This window comes from Microtus pennsylvanicus, chromosome 14, assembly GCF_037038515.1.
Source record: "Microtus pennsylvanicus isolate mMicPen1 chromosome 14, mMicPen1.hap1, whole genome shotgun sequence".
Taxonomy (NCBI): Eukaryota; Metazoa; Chordata; class Mammalia; order Rodentia; family Cricetidae; genus Microtus; species Microtus pennsylvanicus.
This window is the reverse complement of record NC_134592.1, coordinates 58,749,222-58,764,515: the sequence shown is the minus strand read 5'-3', so window position 1 is coordinate 58,764,515 and position 15,294 is coordinate 58,749,222. Positions and strand designations below refer to the sequence as shown.

The 15,294-nt window shown below is 41.4% G+C and overlaps 1 protein-coding gene across 2 annotated transcripts in view; it reads left to right on the top strand.

Annotated features, from left to right (window-relative positions):
- Positions 1-15,294, top strand: part of Nubpl (NUBP iron-sulfur cluster assembly factor, mitochondrial) — a 183,555-nt gene that overhangs the window by 59,901 nt on the left and 108,360 nt on the right. For both annotated transcript variants that reach the window (XM_075947420.1, XM_075947421.1), the window contains exons 5-6: positions 9,012-9,051; positions 9,136-9,226. In XM_075947420.1, coding sequence (XP_075803535.1) covers positions 9,012-9,051; positions 9,136-9,226 — 131 coding nt within the window. The remainder of the gene's footprint in view (positions 1-9,011; positions 9,052-9,135; positions 9,227-15,294) is intronic.

Sequence of the window (15,294 nt, the reverse complement as noted above, 5' to 3'; positions counted from 1 at the left end):
CAGAACAGAATGCTGGGAGAAAGAAGCAGATTCAAGGGAGTCGCCATGATTCTCCCACTCAACACAGATGCAGGTTAAGATCTTCCCTGGTAAGCCACCTCATGGGCTACACAGAATATTAGAAATGGGTTAGATCAATATGTAAGAGCTAGCCAATAAGAGGCTGGAACTAATGGGCCAGGCAGTGTTTAAAAGAATACGGTTTCCGTGTAATTATTTCAGGGCATAAGCTAGACATGCAGGCGGCCGGGTGCCAGGGACACAGCCCCACCGATCCTATTTCTACAAAGTCCAAAGTCTGTCCCTGTCCATGTTTCTACTTGGTGTGTGTGTGTGTTATAGTTTATTGGATACACTTGACCTAACTACTTGTGTAGTGTATAAAATATGCTTTCCTTTGGCATCCTGGAGCTAGGAATCCTGGGGCTCTGCTGTGTCCTGCAGAAGGTATGGTCAGCTGGAGAGTACTGTCAGGTTGTAGTAGCCACTGTCTGTTCCACTGTTTCTTTCACAGGCTGGCACCGAACAGCCGATAGATATCCCTGTATTATGTGAAATAGCCCACATCCCTTGTGTTTGTGATCAGCACCAGCCCCCGGAGAAAACTCATGGCCTGTCCCTTGGTCACTTGGCTCAGTGCGTCTGAGGCAGATTCAGGATGCATAGATTCCTATAAGTACTGCATGTTTGTCATGTGGTCTGTCCTTTAAGGTCATGTGTACTTTACATTTCTCTTTTACAATCTAGTCTCAGCTTAATCAAAACAAAAGACCTTTTCTTCTCATAACCTTTGATCTTTTAAAATGTTTCTTGAAATCTTAAAATTCTAAGTTGTTGCTATCACCTTTTCTGGTGAGAAAAATGAGAAGAACTTGATGTTGTTAGGTAGCGGAAGGAGAAGCATGCGATTTTGTTAATAATGTGTTGTCTGTGTGACTTATGACACTTCTGCTTTTGAAAATATGCCCATTATGGCTAATCCATAGTTACCTTCATAGATCACTGACTGTCTCAAAAATTTATGCTTTCATTTGATCTGGCTAAGTAGAGTGTAAATTGACAATTGAAGAAGTGTGCAAGCTAGGAGTTCGTCACGGAAGGGCCGAGGAGGAACAGTGATGGGGAAGCATAGGCAGTGTTGAGAATAGATGTCAAAGGTGCCAGAGTGTAAGTCATTTAGCATGACTCAAGTGATAGTCTTTGTGGGTGACTTGACAGAGGGAGGTTCCAGGGCAGGTTTGTCATACATGTCTTTCTGTGTTGAAGAGGTGAAGTGTGTGTCAAAGGCTGTGAGAAGCCATCATAGCTTTTTCCGTGGTTAGTGACAGTTTCGTGTTATAGGAGGATCACATAGGCAGCTGTGTGAGGGAAAGGTAAGGAAGGGGCCAGGTGATAGGCTGGTTCCATGCTTGAGGTGAGCTGTGATGGCCTGCTGACATGGGTGGCTGTGGAGAGGGTAGACTTAACTGGGTGGTCTTAAAGAGACCGAATGAAAGCTGGGTGTGATAGATGCCTGCAATCTCAGCCCTCCGGGACTTGGGCTGGAGGGTCATGAGTTCTAGGGTAGCCTGTGCTCTATAGAAAGAGCCTGAGAGAGGGAGAGGAGGAGAGGTGGTGGGATGGAGAATGTAAAACTGAGGAAGGGAGGTTAGGGTGAGAACAAGTGGTTGGTACTTTACTATAGATGAGTAAGATAAAGTTACTTAGCACTTGAGATAGTTGTGTCATTGATCAATAGAACTGATAGAGAAGGAATAAATTTAAGTAAGATGCGGTGAATTAAGGCTTAGATATATTGATTTTGACATCTTGAGGATTAGGAGAATTAGGACATCTCTAATCTAGGTTGACTAGATTTCAGGAAAGGGGACTGGGTGAAAAATAAGACTTTGGGACTTAGTAGTGTGTGTGTGTGTGTGTGTGTGTATTTTAAAATTCTTCCTCTGGAGATCTAAAGAATATTTACCCTTCTTCCCAAGGTCCAAACAACAAATTGAGGCAGTCTTCTTGGGACAGAAGACAATTAAGACCCTGTCTGGAATCGGCTTTGGCTTAAACAAATGGTGTGGCTGTTCAGTCCTCAATCTAGTTCACTAAACCTGATCCAGTCAGCGACATGGCTGTTAGATTCTTATTGTTTCACATGCTCACTGTAGTAGCACGTTAGCATCCTTCTCAGACATTCCCTCGCTTTCAGAACCCAGCTGTTCAGTGATGAGAAGCCCACCTTTCCGCCTTTTTATCTTCTGGCATGGCCCCCACTAAGCTGGGTCATTTCTAGCTTTGGATATGAAGTGAAGGCTGTGACTCTTCCTTTCACTTCGACCACTCAGAAGCCACCAGCAGTCAAATTTCACTGGTCAAATTTCAGTATTTTGTACCTCAGTGTATAAGAAAGTTGAAGAGGAGCGAGATGGGAAAACAGCTGGTCAGTGGAGCAGAAAAAGCACACACATTTATCAATTAAACTTGCCAAGATGGGTTCGGATCACAGCACCCTAAAATAATTGCAACGGTAACAACAAAGAGCATTTGTCACACTCCACCATAATAAATATAATGGTGACAAAGTTTGAAATATTACTAGGACTACCAAGATGGGACACAGACATGCGTACTCACGTGCTGCTGGAAAACAACACCAAGATTGTCACATAAGGCAAACAATTGGGGTTACCACAAGCCTCCACAAGAACACACTAAATGTGGAGCACAATAAAACGAGGTGTGTGTGCATGTGTGTGTGTGTGTGTGTGCGTGTGTGTGTGTGATTTCATGAAAATCAACTGATCAGAAAGATGATGGACTCGGCAGATATACAGGTGGATCACACCTGTAATCGCTGCATTGAAGAAGCTGAGGCAGGAACTAGAGGTTCAGTTAGCTTCATTTAAAGCCAGCCTGGGCTACAGAGTATGATGTAGGCAGATTTCTTTTGTCCTGCCTGCCAGCTCACAAATAATTGCACGGAGACTTCTTATTAAAACAGAAAGCTTGATCAATAGCCTACACATTTTATAACTAGCTCTATAACTTAAGTTAACCCATTTCTTTTCATCTACTGATTTTCTGGTTCTGTCCCCGTGATCTAGTCTAGTTCTGCTTTCTTTGGTAACCTTTGAGATATTTGTACACCATGATCTCGACTTTAGGGTTTTTTCTCCACTGTGTACCTTCAGGTCTTCAGAGGATGTCACCAACTGAAAGCAGACAATCACAAGTTGTGCTGCCAGAGTGTTTAAAAAAGTGGAAAGGGTGTATGCTGTATTGAATTGCCAGAAAATATATGCATTTGAAAATTCCTCACACCATTAGCAGGAACATTCAGGGAGGATGATCTTGAAATAAACCACTTGGTCCTGCAGCTCTGTTTGATTTTCTAATAATCCAGATTCCTACAGCACTAGAGAGAAAGTCAATAAATATATTAGCTTTAACATTTGTCTGTTAATAATTGTGAAACCAACTACATATGTCTCTCATTAGAGATGCTTGAAGCCTTTAAGAAAATGTAACAGGAAAGGCTGAAATGTTAGCGTTTGTTGTTTTTGAGACAGGCTCTCAGACCAGGCCAGCCTCAGACTTGCTATGTAAGTGAGAATGACCCTGATCCCCTGGATAGGATCACAGGCAAGTGCCAGCATGCCCCATGCAGTGCTGGGCAGTGGACACAGGGCCTCTTGCATGGTAGGTAGGCTCTTTACTGCTGAACTATATTCCTTAGCCCTACCTTGGTAATTTTAACTTAAAATGTTTAATTAAATTAAAACTATATTGTATATTAACTGAGCTGACATTTAGTTGCAAATGAAAGAAAATCCAATGCCATACCAATAAAAACACGAAACTAATTTCTCTTCCGCATGAGAGGTTGGTAGCCACCCAGTATTGATGCGACATTTCTGTTGCAGGAAATTTCCAGGAGCCCAAATCTGTTCTGCTTCACCATTTTATTATATTTGGGAGGGTTTAATATGAAAGATGTAAAATAATGTGGTCAAGCTCTTCAGCCGTGTTCCAGTGTTTAAGATAAGCTGACTTCAAGATAATTGGATTTATTCCATTTATTAGCTTTATTAAGTTTACATGACTTGTATATGTATTTAGATAAATTTTGTTTGTTAGGATTCGCAAGGCATCCATGGACACAGTTGAGGGGCTTTGGGAAATTTAATCTGTAATGAATTGATTGAATATGAAGAAAATATCCAAGTATTTTTTTATTTTAATATGTCTTTATTAACTGTACAAACAATAAGGTTTGCATGGCAAGCTGAAGGCTTATGAAAGAGCTTAAATCATACAACTTTAGGTATTAAATATAAGGAACTAGTATAAGGTTAGTTTTGATTGTTATCTTGACACAGACTAGATCACGTGGTGAGAGAGAGTCTTAATGAATGATTGTCTGGATCAGGTTGGCCTTTTGGCGGGTCCGTGGGTCATGTTTTTTAGATGAGGAGGAAGACCTACCCATTGTGGGCAGTACTATGTCCGTGTTTGTGTCCTGGACTGTATAAAGTGTAGAGAGGGGAGAAGCCCAAATAAGTATGAAAGCAGTTATTTGTTCCTCTCTGCTCTTGGGTGTGACATGGCTAGCCGCTTCAACTTCCCGCTTTGACTTCCCCGCTGGGACATATTGTGACCTGCGTTTATGGGCTGAAATCAATCTTTACCCCTAAGTTGCTTTTTGTTAGTGTTGTGGTTTTTTTTTTTTTGCACAGCAGCAGAAATGAAAGTAGGACGTATAGGTAACAATTTTGGCCTAAAAAGTCTTCCTAAGTTAACAGTAAAGAAGCAAGCACGAGGAGACGGCATGCACACATGCAATTAGGCCTTCTGAAATTAAAAAGTATTTCTAGTATATATACACTTTCCTGTTATGGAGGAGCGGATAATGTCGTTAATCTGCATACAAGTTATCGTTGTGCTTTGGTAAGTTAGGTGTTTGCTTTTAGCAGATTGAAATTAAGAACTCACTCCTTCATGATTGTATGGTCAGAAATACCAGTCACATACAGAGGGGGTGAGCAGACATGAGTGATGGGCATCCTCATAGGTCCCATTGGCTGTATTTATATGTAAAGATGCAAACTAACTCGGCATCCTTTGGGAATGGTTTTTGTTGACAAACATTTTCCAATTTAGTGTGCGTTGGTTGCTTCTTGGAGACCCGAGGATTATCAAAACACCTGCGTTTTAAAACTTCTGCAATATGGACATTGTTTCAGATATTTGGATGTTTGTTTAAAAGTCAAGCTGTCTCTTAACACTTCCCCTGGTTTTTTCAAGTCTGAGTACTATTTTGAGGAAGAGACTATCTTACAAGTTTCTCTTCTTAACTGTTGAAATGGGAGGATGTGTTTGCAAACCGTGTGTGTGACTGAGGGTTAAACTCAAATCCTGTGAGGAATTCAATAGCAAGGAAGCGAGCAGTCTGACTGGAAAGTGGGCAGAGGTTTGAATAGACACTTCTCAAACAAGATATACAAACAAATGGCCCTATAATGTGTGAAAGAGCATACAACACTTCTAATACATAGGGAGAGAGGCGAATGAATGAAGCATATCGTGTGGCATACTCCACACCTGGAGGTCGGTGATTGTCACAGTGACCGGTGTCGGTGCACTCTGATAATACAATAGACTAACGGGGATGGGGAGGGAGCAGAAGTTCTGAGTCAGCCTGGGCTTCATGAGATTCTGTAAAAACACAAACAAAAAAGATGCGTCATAGTGTGGACGTGGAGAAAGTGAGCCCATATGTACTGTTGGTGGAAGTAGAAACTGTACAGTGATAATGGGAAACAGTACGGGGGCTACTGAAACATTAAAGAATAGAGTTATCATATATTCCAGAATCATATCAAGGAAACGATACCAGTATGTTGGTAAGTTCCGCCCTTCTATGTCTGTTATAGCATTATTCAAGAAAATCAAGATGTAGAAAAAAATGTCAGTTAGCAGATGAATTGATACAGACAATGCAGTTTATATTCACAGTGGAATACTACTCAGCCACGGTAGGATAGTCTTCCATTTGAGCTGCCTGAAGGAATCTGGAAAATATGCTGAGAGAAATAAGTCAGGCAGAAAAAGATAAATACTGTATTATTCTGTTATCCCACTCATCTGAAATCTCCAATAATGAAGCTCAGACTCAGAGAGCACAATGGTGGTTCCCAGGGACTGGGGAGTGGGCAGCAGCGTAGGGTGATGGTGGCGGTCAGTCGTGCAGTGTGGTGACTGCAGTGACTGGGGAGCGGGCAGCAGCGTAGGGTGATGGTGGCGGTCAGTCGTGCAGTGTGGTGACTGCAGTGACTGGGGAGCGGGCAGCAGCGTAGGGTGATGGCAGCGGGCAGTGGTGCCGTGTGGTGACTGCAGTGACTGGGGAGCGGGCAGCAGCGTGGGAGATGGTGGTGGTCAGTCGTGCAGTGTGGTGACTGCAGTGACTGGGGAGCGGGCAGCAGCGTGGGAGATGGTGGCGGTCAGTCGTGCAGTGTGGTGACTGCAGTGACTGGGGAGCGGGCAGCAGCGTGGGAGAGGGCAGCGGTCAGTGGTGCCGTGTGGTGACTGCAGGACTGGGGAGCGGGCAGCAGCATGGGAGAGGGCAGCGGTCAGTGGTGCCGTGTGGTGACTGCAGTTAGTGACGAGCTAGGGCTTGGGAGGACCTGATTCCACATATTCTCACCACAGAGGAAGCAGGCGAGGCACTGGATGTCAGACTGATTGAATGACATCACACCATGTGAGTATATCCATGTACCACTTTGTATACCACAATCAGATACTCGTATGCTTATTTGAAAACCAGACAATAACAATGTAAAGTTGCCTTTTCTTTAGACAAATGATACTTTTTCGATAAATGGTGTTTTTTTCCCCTCTTCAGCAATAATGTTCCCAATATTATTACAAACTTTTTAAGATTATCAAGTTTTTAGAGTCCTTTGAAAAATTCGGATGTTTTCCTTTATTCCTAAGATAGACCTGGTACTAGATAGACCAGGTCTATGCTGTTCTTTGTTGGGCTGCTTTTGGCTATAGGCTCTGCTTTTGGCTATAGGCTCTGCTGTAGTGACTTTGTGGGTAGTGTTAGTGTTTATTTTCAGCTAGACTTTGTATTTCATGAGGACATAACTGTGTCTGTTTGTTTTTGCCCTTCTGCCTTTGCCTCTGCCTCTGTTCTCCTTGACTTATGTAGGCATTGGCTAAATATGCGAGGGCCTGAAGGGAAGCCATTTCCTTACGCGGTGAAGTCATTGAGCCTCTAAAGTACAATTTTAGATACAAAAATAATTTACATGTCTTTTTTAGGGATACAGCTATTGTGTGATTTTTTTTTTGACAATTTCCTGACTATTAACTGCCCAGAGGATCTCTGTAAAGCAGTTAACCGCTCTGCTGCATCGTGTTTTGGACCTGAAGTCGCAGTCCTCCGGCCTTCTTACCGTCATCCCTCTGGGCAGATTGCACTTGGTTGTGGAGTCACCTATGTTGGTGACTCTGCGCTTATTTCTTCAGTGCTTTGACTTCTTATCCGCATGCACTGCCACATGGACCATGCAGACTCTCAAACCGCTAGTTCCGCAGATGGTAGTAGAGTAAGGCTTCTAGTATCTGGCTAAACTTTTGTGCCAAGGATTCTCTTAGTGTCCATTGCTTTAGTTTTCATTATAACATCTTTATTTGCATTCTGCAGCTATACCTCATGTGCTGCTTTTAATATGCAATGATATATTAGAATTCTCAGCAGTTTTAAAATAAGTTTTCATTTTTATACTTTTTGTCTGTCTTAGTTAGGGTTGATTGCTGTGAATAGACACCATGACCACAGCAACTGTTATAAAGAAAAGCATTCATTTGGGACTTGCTTATAGTTCAGAGGTTTAGTCCATTATTTTCATGGTGGAAATGCAGGCAGACATGGCGCTGGAGAGGTAGCTGAGAGTTTTACATCTAAGGCATCAAGATGCTGGATCTCAGCTAGAATCAGGCCTTGGGGAGGGCGTGTGAATGGTAGGGTTAGGTGGACTCTTTAGGCTGGCCCTGGCCTCATACATCTAGGAGGACCAGAACAGTCCGAGAGGCTGGATGTGGGAGAGAGGTGAAGTCCTAATGCTGTTTGGTGAGGGGCTAGGGCTTGCATTAGTTATTTTCCTCACTCCTGTGACAGAATACCCAACAAAAGGAATTACCATGGGGAGACGCTTGTACTTATCTATCTGTCTATCTATCTATCTATCTATCTATCTATCTATCTATCTATCTGTCTATCTGTCTATCTGTCTATCTATCTGTCTATCTGTCTATCTGTCTATCTGTCTATCTGTCTATCTGTCTGTCTGTCTGTCTGTCTGTCTGTCTGTCTGTCTGTCTGTCTATGTCTGTCTATCTATCTATCTATCTATCTATCTATCTATCTATCTATCTATCTATCCATCCATCCTACAGTTTGAGGAGCCTCCCCCATTGTGCTGAGGAAGGAGTGGCAGCAGGAGTGGGATGTGACTGATCACAGTGCATCCACAGTCAACCCAGCTTATCCACTCTCAGACCTTTGCTCAGGAGTTAGTGCTGCCCACATTCGGGGTGGGTCTTCCATCCTCCTTAAGCTTCCATGGAAACAGCCTTCCAGGCACAGCCAGAGGAGTGTTTCCTAGGTGACTCTAACCAGTCAAGTGACAATGAAGATTAATCATTGCCAAGGTGAATAAAAAAAGGAACATTTTAATCCAAGGGTATGAGGATTTCTTAACCAAAGGATGCATGGCACCCTTTAGTCAGGGGACCAGTCCAATGACCTGTTGTACAACATTGTTATGTACTTCTGAACTGCCGAAGTAGTTTTAGTGTTCTCACCACAAAGAAATGATAAATGTAAGAGGTAATGGGTATGTTAATTAGCCCAGGCTAGCCAGTCTACCAACCACGTATGTACAATATGAAGAAAGTGTCCTATGTGCAATGTTATACTCTTCTAAAAGAGATTTTTTCCCCTCTTATTTCAGACAACCTAATGAGGCCTCTTTTGAATTATGGTATTGCTTGGTGAGTATTTTTTAGAATTTTGTGTTTTCTGAAGAGTATTGTTAGCTTGTACAAACGAGTTCTATTTTTGGGTTCCTGTTGCAGTATGTCTATGGGATTTTTGGTTGAAGAGACTGCTCCAGTGGTGTGGAGAGGCCTGATGGTCATGTCAGCCGTTGAGAAGCTGTTGAGACAGGTAAGAAAGTTGCATTCAATACTATTGTACTTCGGCAGGGTTGTGGTTAATGCATTTGCCAGGTGGAAGGATTGGTAAAATCTGCAGCCAACATTGAGACATCTGACCGACAGATCTACTTGATGGTGGAATGTAGGATGGTAAATGTGGCACTGAGACCAAATTCCCCCAACTTGAGCTTCCCGCTGCATACGAGCGTAACAAGCTGCTGTGTTCTGAGTCTGCTGTAGGAAGAGCAAGTCTGTTTAGATTTGTGGTTAATCTCACGGTGGGCAGTAATGAATTATAGGGCCGTGTAGAAATTCCTCAGATATAGATGAGCGTATGCAGAGTCATGATGTTTCTTGTGTTTTAAATTCCGTCACAATAGTTGTGATTATTATTATTTTTTCTGTATATGGTTCTGTAGTTTTTGGGTTTTCTTTTTTGTATGTGCTTTGCCAATTTCATTCCTAACAAAAGAGATCACATATGATTGCATAATCTCAGTATACCAGGTGGGCTATATTTCATTTATAGTTCGCTTAGAATAAGCTGTACTTTTTCTAGATAGATGAGAGGTATAATTGTGTCTTAGGTAAATATTAAATGTGTCACACCAGTTTACATCTCCTCCTTATTTGTCCAGAGTCTGCACTGGGTCTGGCATCACGCTATGGGTTGTCCTCTATGGGGATTTCCAGATAAGGACTATTTCTGATTTTAATGTCAGATGGTTGTGCAACTGATGAGATAGGCCGTGGTCTCTGAGACTTCTTCTTTCTAACCCTGGTGCTTGTGAAGTTTTGAAAATTCTTTTCACCTTTGGATCAGAGTCCTCTGCTATTCTGTGTTAAGCCCTTGGCTGCCTTTCTGCCTCTTTCCACCCAGGTCCTATTGGTTACTATAGTTATATTTCCCATGCCCCCTCCTCACCAATCCCTCTGTGCCTGTGACCTCTGTTTGTCTGAGCCCAGCCTTTCTATTCTTTATTGCTGAATACTGTCGGAAAATATAGAATAATTGTGTTAATTGCCTGCACAAATTGGATCTCCAAAGTTAGTCACCATCTGAACAGTCTGTCAGCTGATTTCACTCTTCTCAACATTTGGCAAAAGCTCAGTTTAGGAATCTTTTCAGAATTTGGGGAAAAGAAACAAGTTGCACAGTGTGTGAAATTGGATCACTGTAATCCGTTACTACCTTTTAAGGTAGGCTGCAGCCTGTGCCGTTGTCTTCTTTATTCCTCAAAGTAGTTATTTGTTCATTTTTCTCTTTATTTCCTGTTGTTCATAATTCATGCTTCAAAAAATCCAACTTCTGACTTTTAAGATACTCTGTATTCTATGTCTACTTACTACTTTATTGCTTCCCATTTTTTTCATCATTTTCCCTGCTTTTGATCATTATGGGCCTAATTTACTGTTGTTTTTCTAGCATCTGAAGGCAGAAACTTAGATTGCTGGCTTTAATAACTTATTTTTTCCAAAGTTGGTATTTGTTTATCTATTGAATTTTTTTGTGTGTAGTTGTGAACCTGTATGAATTTATGTGCACTGTGTATGTACAGGAGTCCACAGAGGCCAGAAGAAGGTGTCAGATGCCCTGGGACTGGAGTTACAGGTGCTTGTGAGGCACTGTGTGAGTGCAGGGAGTCAAGCCCAGGTCCTCTGCAGGGGCGGTCAGTGCTCCTAGTCAGCGAGCCCTTTCTGCAGCCCCCAGGAGATCCTTTTCTAATAGAAGTGGTTGAGGCTATGCCTATATCCTTAACTGGCTTTGCTTTGGATCTCAAATTCTCACTTTCTTTAGGGTTTTCACTGTTTTTCAGTTCAGATTAATTTCTATTTTCCTTTTATTTATGGATATATGTAGTATGATTAACTTCTAAACATTGTTGCATTTTCCTAAGAGCTTAACGTATTCACTTTGAATGAATTTGTTTTGGGTAGATTTGCTTTATAATACTTTAGCAGGTTTGGGAGAGGTTTTGTGGAGCCTTGTATGTCCATCTTTGTCAATGCTCTGCTTTGGCTAGTTAGAATAGTTACTGTGGCTAATGTTCTGTATTTTTCATTTAGATTAGATTTATTGACAGTGTTGTTCAAATCTCCTATGTCTTTATTGATTCTTTCTGCCTTGTCCATCTATAACTTTGTAACTAAAAGGAGGTCTAGATTTTGCTTTAGTTATTTGAAAGCTCTATTATTAGATATACATGTTTAGAATGGTTATACCTTCCTTGTGAACTGACCCTTTTATTGTTTTGAATTGTTCCTCCACGTCTCTGGTGAACTTCTCATTTTGAGGCCTGCCCGGTGCTGGTGTAGCCACATGAGAGTCTTGTGCCTGAGTCCGATGTTAATATTGACTGTTTAGATGGGATCTGGACTCACCGAAGAGCAGGTCTTCTGATCACGTCTGCGAGGCGGGAAGACCCACACTAAATGTGGGCAGTATCACAGCATTGGCTGGGGGCCCAGACTGAACGAGAAGGGAAGAGGGAGCTGAGCATGGACACTGATATTTTTCTGCTTCCTGACTGTGTTTTAATGCTCCTAGCTGCTTGGAGCTCCTGCAGCCTTGACTCCCCACCATAGTGGACTGGACCCTAGAAGTAGACAACAAAATAAACCTTCTTCCCTTAAGTTGCTTTTGCCAGGGTTTCATTGCTACAATTAATACACAGTTTTCATATAATAAAAAAGTCCCTTTTCTTTTTACTCCACCTCTCAAACCTGGATGAAATCCCTGACCTTGTGCATGTTAAACAAGCTCATTGAGCCACACCCTCAGTCCCGCAGATCATCAAACATCAACTTCATTATATTTAAAGTGGGTCAGTAGACATTTACCTGTGTCTTGTTGTTTTATCCAGTTTAATAATCTTTGCAGTTTGATTGGCTGCTGAATTTATACATGGCGTAATTGCAGCTTTGACTGAGATAAGGCTCTACATTGACTTTTCCCATGCTTGCCACATATAATTTTTCCAAATTAATTTATATTCTTGTATACTTTTGGATAAATGAAGTGGAATTATTTTCTATAATTCTATTGTTTAAATTCTCTTCAGTTTTACCTCCTAGTATTCTTATGTCACTGCCTTAGGTTTTATAATATGTTTTTTTAGCTTTTCAAAGTCTTCAAGTTAATTTTTTTAAATTTTCATATAAATTATTTTCAGGTTTGATTGGTATTTACTTAGTATTCTTCTTTAGCCACTTTATGGATTATAATATATTTTCTTAATTTATGACATTTTTCTCCAAGTAATGTCAGTACAACTGAGTGTGCCTGCATGAAGATCGGTTGTTCATGGTCATCTTTGCTACAGAACATGTTTGAGGCCCGCTCCTGAGACAGGAGCACTAGCACTGTGTAACATAAAGTTAAGATCTTTGCAACAGTGTAGCTCCATTTGGCATTTACCGTACTCCATATATTGGGATAGACTTTTACTAAAATACAAGGGCAATCTTATGAAACACAGCTATACAATATATTCAGTTGTGTTTTAAATTAACCAAGAAAACAATCTTTCATGTTTAGTCACATATTTTTTTCTTTCTCCAGTGCTTTTTCCCTATTTAGATCTGTTTGTGTGTATGTGTGTGTGTGTCTTTTCTTTACCCTAGGAATTTTCTTCTGTATTTTGCTGTGGTGTTTACGTATTGGTGATATCTTTTCTCATGCCTCATTTATTGGGAATGCATGTCTTTCTCTATATTTTTACTGAGGTGACACTATTTTCTGAAGGCCTTAAAAGATACTGTTATTTTCTGACCCTGTTTTTCTGTGAAGAGAAATCTCCCATAGTTTTGCTAATGTTATCACTTCATTCTTAGGCAGCTTTTGTGATTTCCTTTTAACCTTTTGTAATTTATCTTTAAGTCTTTATTCTTGCCTGCCTCATAAATATTAATGCTCTAGATTTAAGTCCACAGAGCAGTAGGCAGGGACATGGACTCTGGCCTCATCTGCCCGATTTTATTCCCTTCTGCACATTTTACAGTTGTGTAACTCAGCGACACTCCTCTGAACTTTGTTTTCTTCGTGTGTAACATGGGTTGGTGTTAACTGCTTTACTGTGAGGATTATGTGCTTTAATATACAATATACCCAGAAAACACAGCATCATATAAATTGCTATTACTGTATTTTATCAATCACCATGTAACTTTCTTTTCACGTTCTGTCATTTCTCATGTTGACGGCCTTTGGTGATTGCTTCATGCCTGCAGCAAAGTCAGGCCTTTCTGAGAGCTCTCTGTTGTTTCCCAAGTACTTGGGGACATTTTGAACCCGAGGCAGCTTTCACTAAATTTTCTTTCAAGTTCTTGGGACTATTCTGGCTGTATGAATTCAGAGTAGAAAGCTGCAAGAATGCCTACTTGTGGTTCATGCTAATAAGAAGGTGCCCCAATTCCATTTCCTTCTGCCAAGGCAAAAGTTGATAGATGCATGTTTCTTTCTAAATCATGAAATTTTCAGCTGCATTTAAAGAAGACTTGTTTCCTTGAAGTATCAGTGTTATGTAGAGCTTTCTCCGTAGACTTCAGTTCCTTTTCTGAAGTTTGTTTTGATTATTTATTTCTTTTTTTAATACTTACATAATAAATAACACATTTTACTATTAGTGGATTGTTGGATTATTTGAATCAGTGGTTCTCCGCATTTTTACATAAGAGAATCTTTGAGTAATCCTTTAAGAACTTGGATTTCAGGTTCTACCTCATGCCAGTTAAATCACACACTGGGTGTATGACCCATGTATTGACACTGGAGTTTAGTTTGTGAGTTTGGGACTCTCTGGTTTGCAGAGCTTTAAAAATGGCAAAGTCCAGTGAGAACAAGGAAAGGAGGCAGCTGACATATAATGCTGCCATTTTGAAACTTTGGCAGAAAAAGAGCAAATTATAGGTGCTTAAGAATACATTTAAAGCAAGACAGTGGAGGTGGGGATACAGTCTGTTTACTAAGTTAAAGCACAGAGAGGGAACTGGGAAGTAGATTGAACTACAAAGTGTGACATCTCCTCCGAAGCAGACTGTCATACCTTTTCCAAGAAAGTGAAAGTCATCAAAAATGAGAGGATTAATGAAAAGAAAAATTGTGAAAGAGGCAAAAGGGAGTGGGATTAGAAGAGAGACAGATGAACCATTTTAGGGAAAGAAGCCTGTAGGTCTGAGTTCAAACCTGGAATGGCAAAAGGGCAGATGAGGTAAAAATAGCCTTAAATAAATCAGCCTTGTCTTAATCTTCCCTGTAGAAGGGAAAGGACTGTGGGTTTCCTGAACGACACTGGTTCACGGGTGTCAGTGTTTTAAAATCTATATGGAGAGCTGCCCCTCTTCCATTTTCTCCACATGAACACCAGCATTTCATGGGTTAAAGGTAGGGCCATGGAGTTAGCATTTCTAAATCTCTTATTCTAGGTGACTCTAACCATGTTCTAGAATTAGCCAATAGTGCTTCGTAATGTCTTCCAGAGGAATAAGTGAAGATAAAGAGATAGGTGACAGGATCCCAGTGTAGCAGCCAAGGCCCATGGGATGCTAGCCATCAGAGCTTTGGTTCTCTGTAGCCAGTCTGTAAAGCCTGTAGACCACATGGACAAACCATCGCTGGATGTAGGATTAGAAGTCGCAGTACGGGAAGTCAAGTGGGGAAGATCCAGTCAACAGACGAGAGAATCAGGGAAGTGAAGTCCTGTGTTCTGCGGGACATAGTCAGGAGGAATCCAGAGCTGAGGCAGAAATGCTGGGATCAGATACTTGAGAATCTCCTGTGAGGCGGGATGGTGTGAGAAGCGGCAGGTGGATTAGTTGTGTGCAGAGCACTGAGGGCATTAGAAACCTGAGGCTGCTTTTCAGAATATAAGAGAAGTAAATAGAATTTTGGAAGTGGGGTTTGTGAGGAACGTCAGATCTACAACAGCGAGAAAGGAGTCAAGGATCAAGGCTACACAGTGGAGCAGGAACAGACTGTGGGGTATCCAGCTAAGTCTGAGCGATGCATGGGATACTTAGGGCCTGTCCATGTGTAGCGCCTGCACTATGGGACGGTATGTGATCTGGGAACTAGGCTGG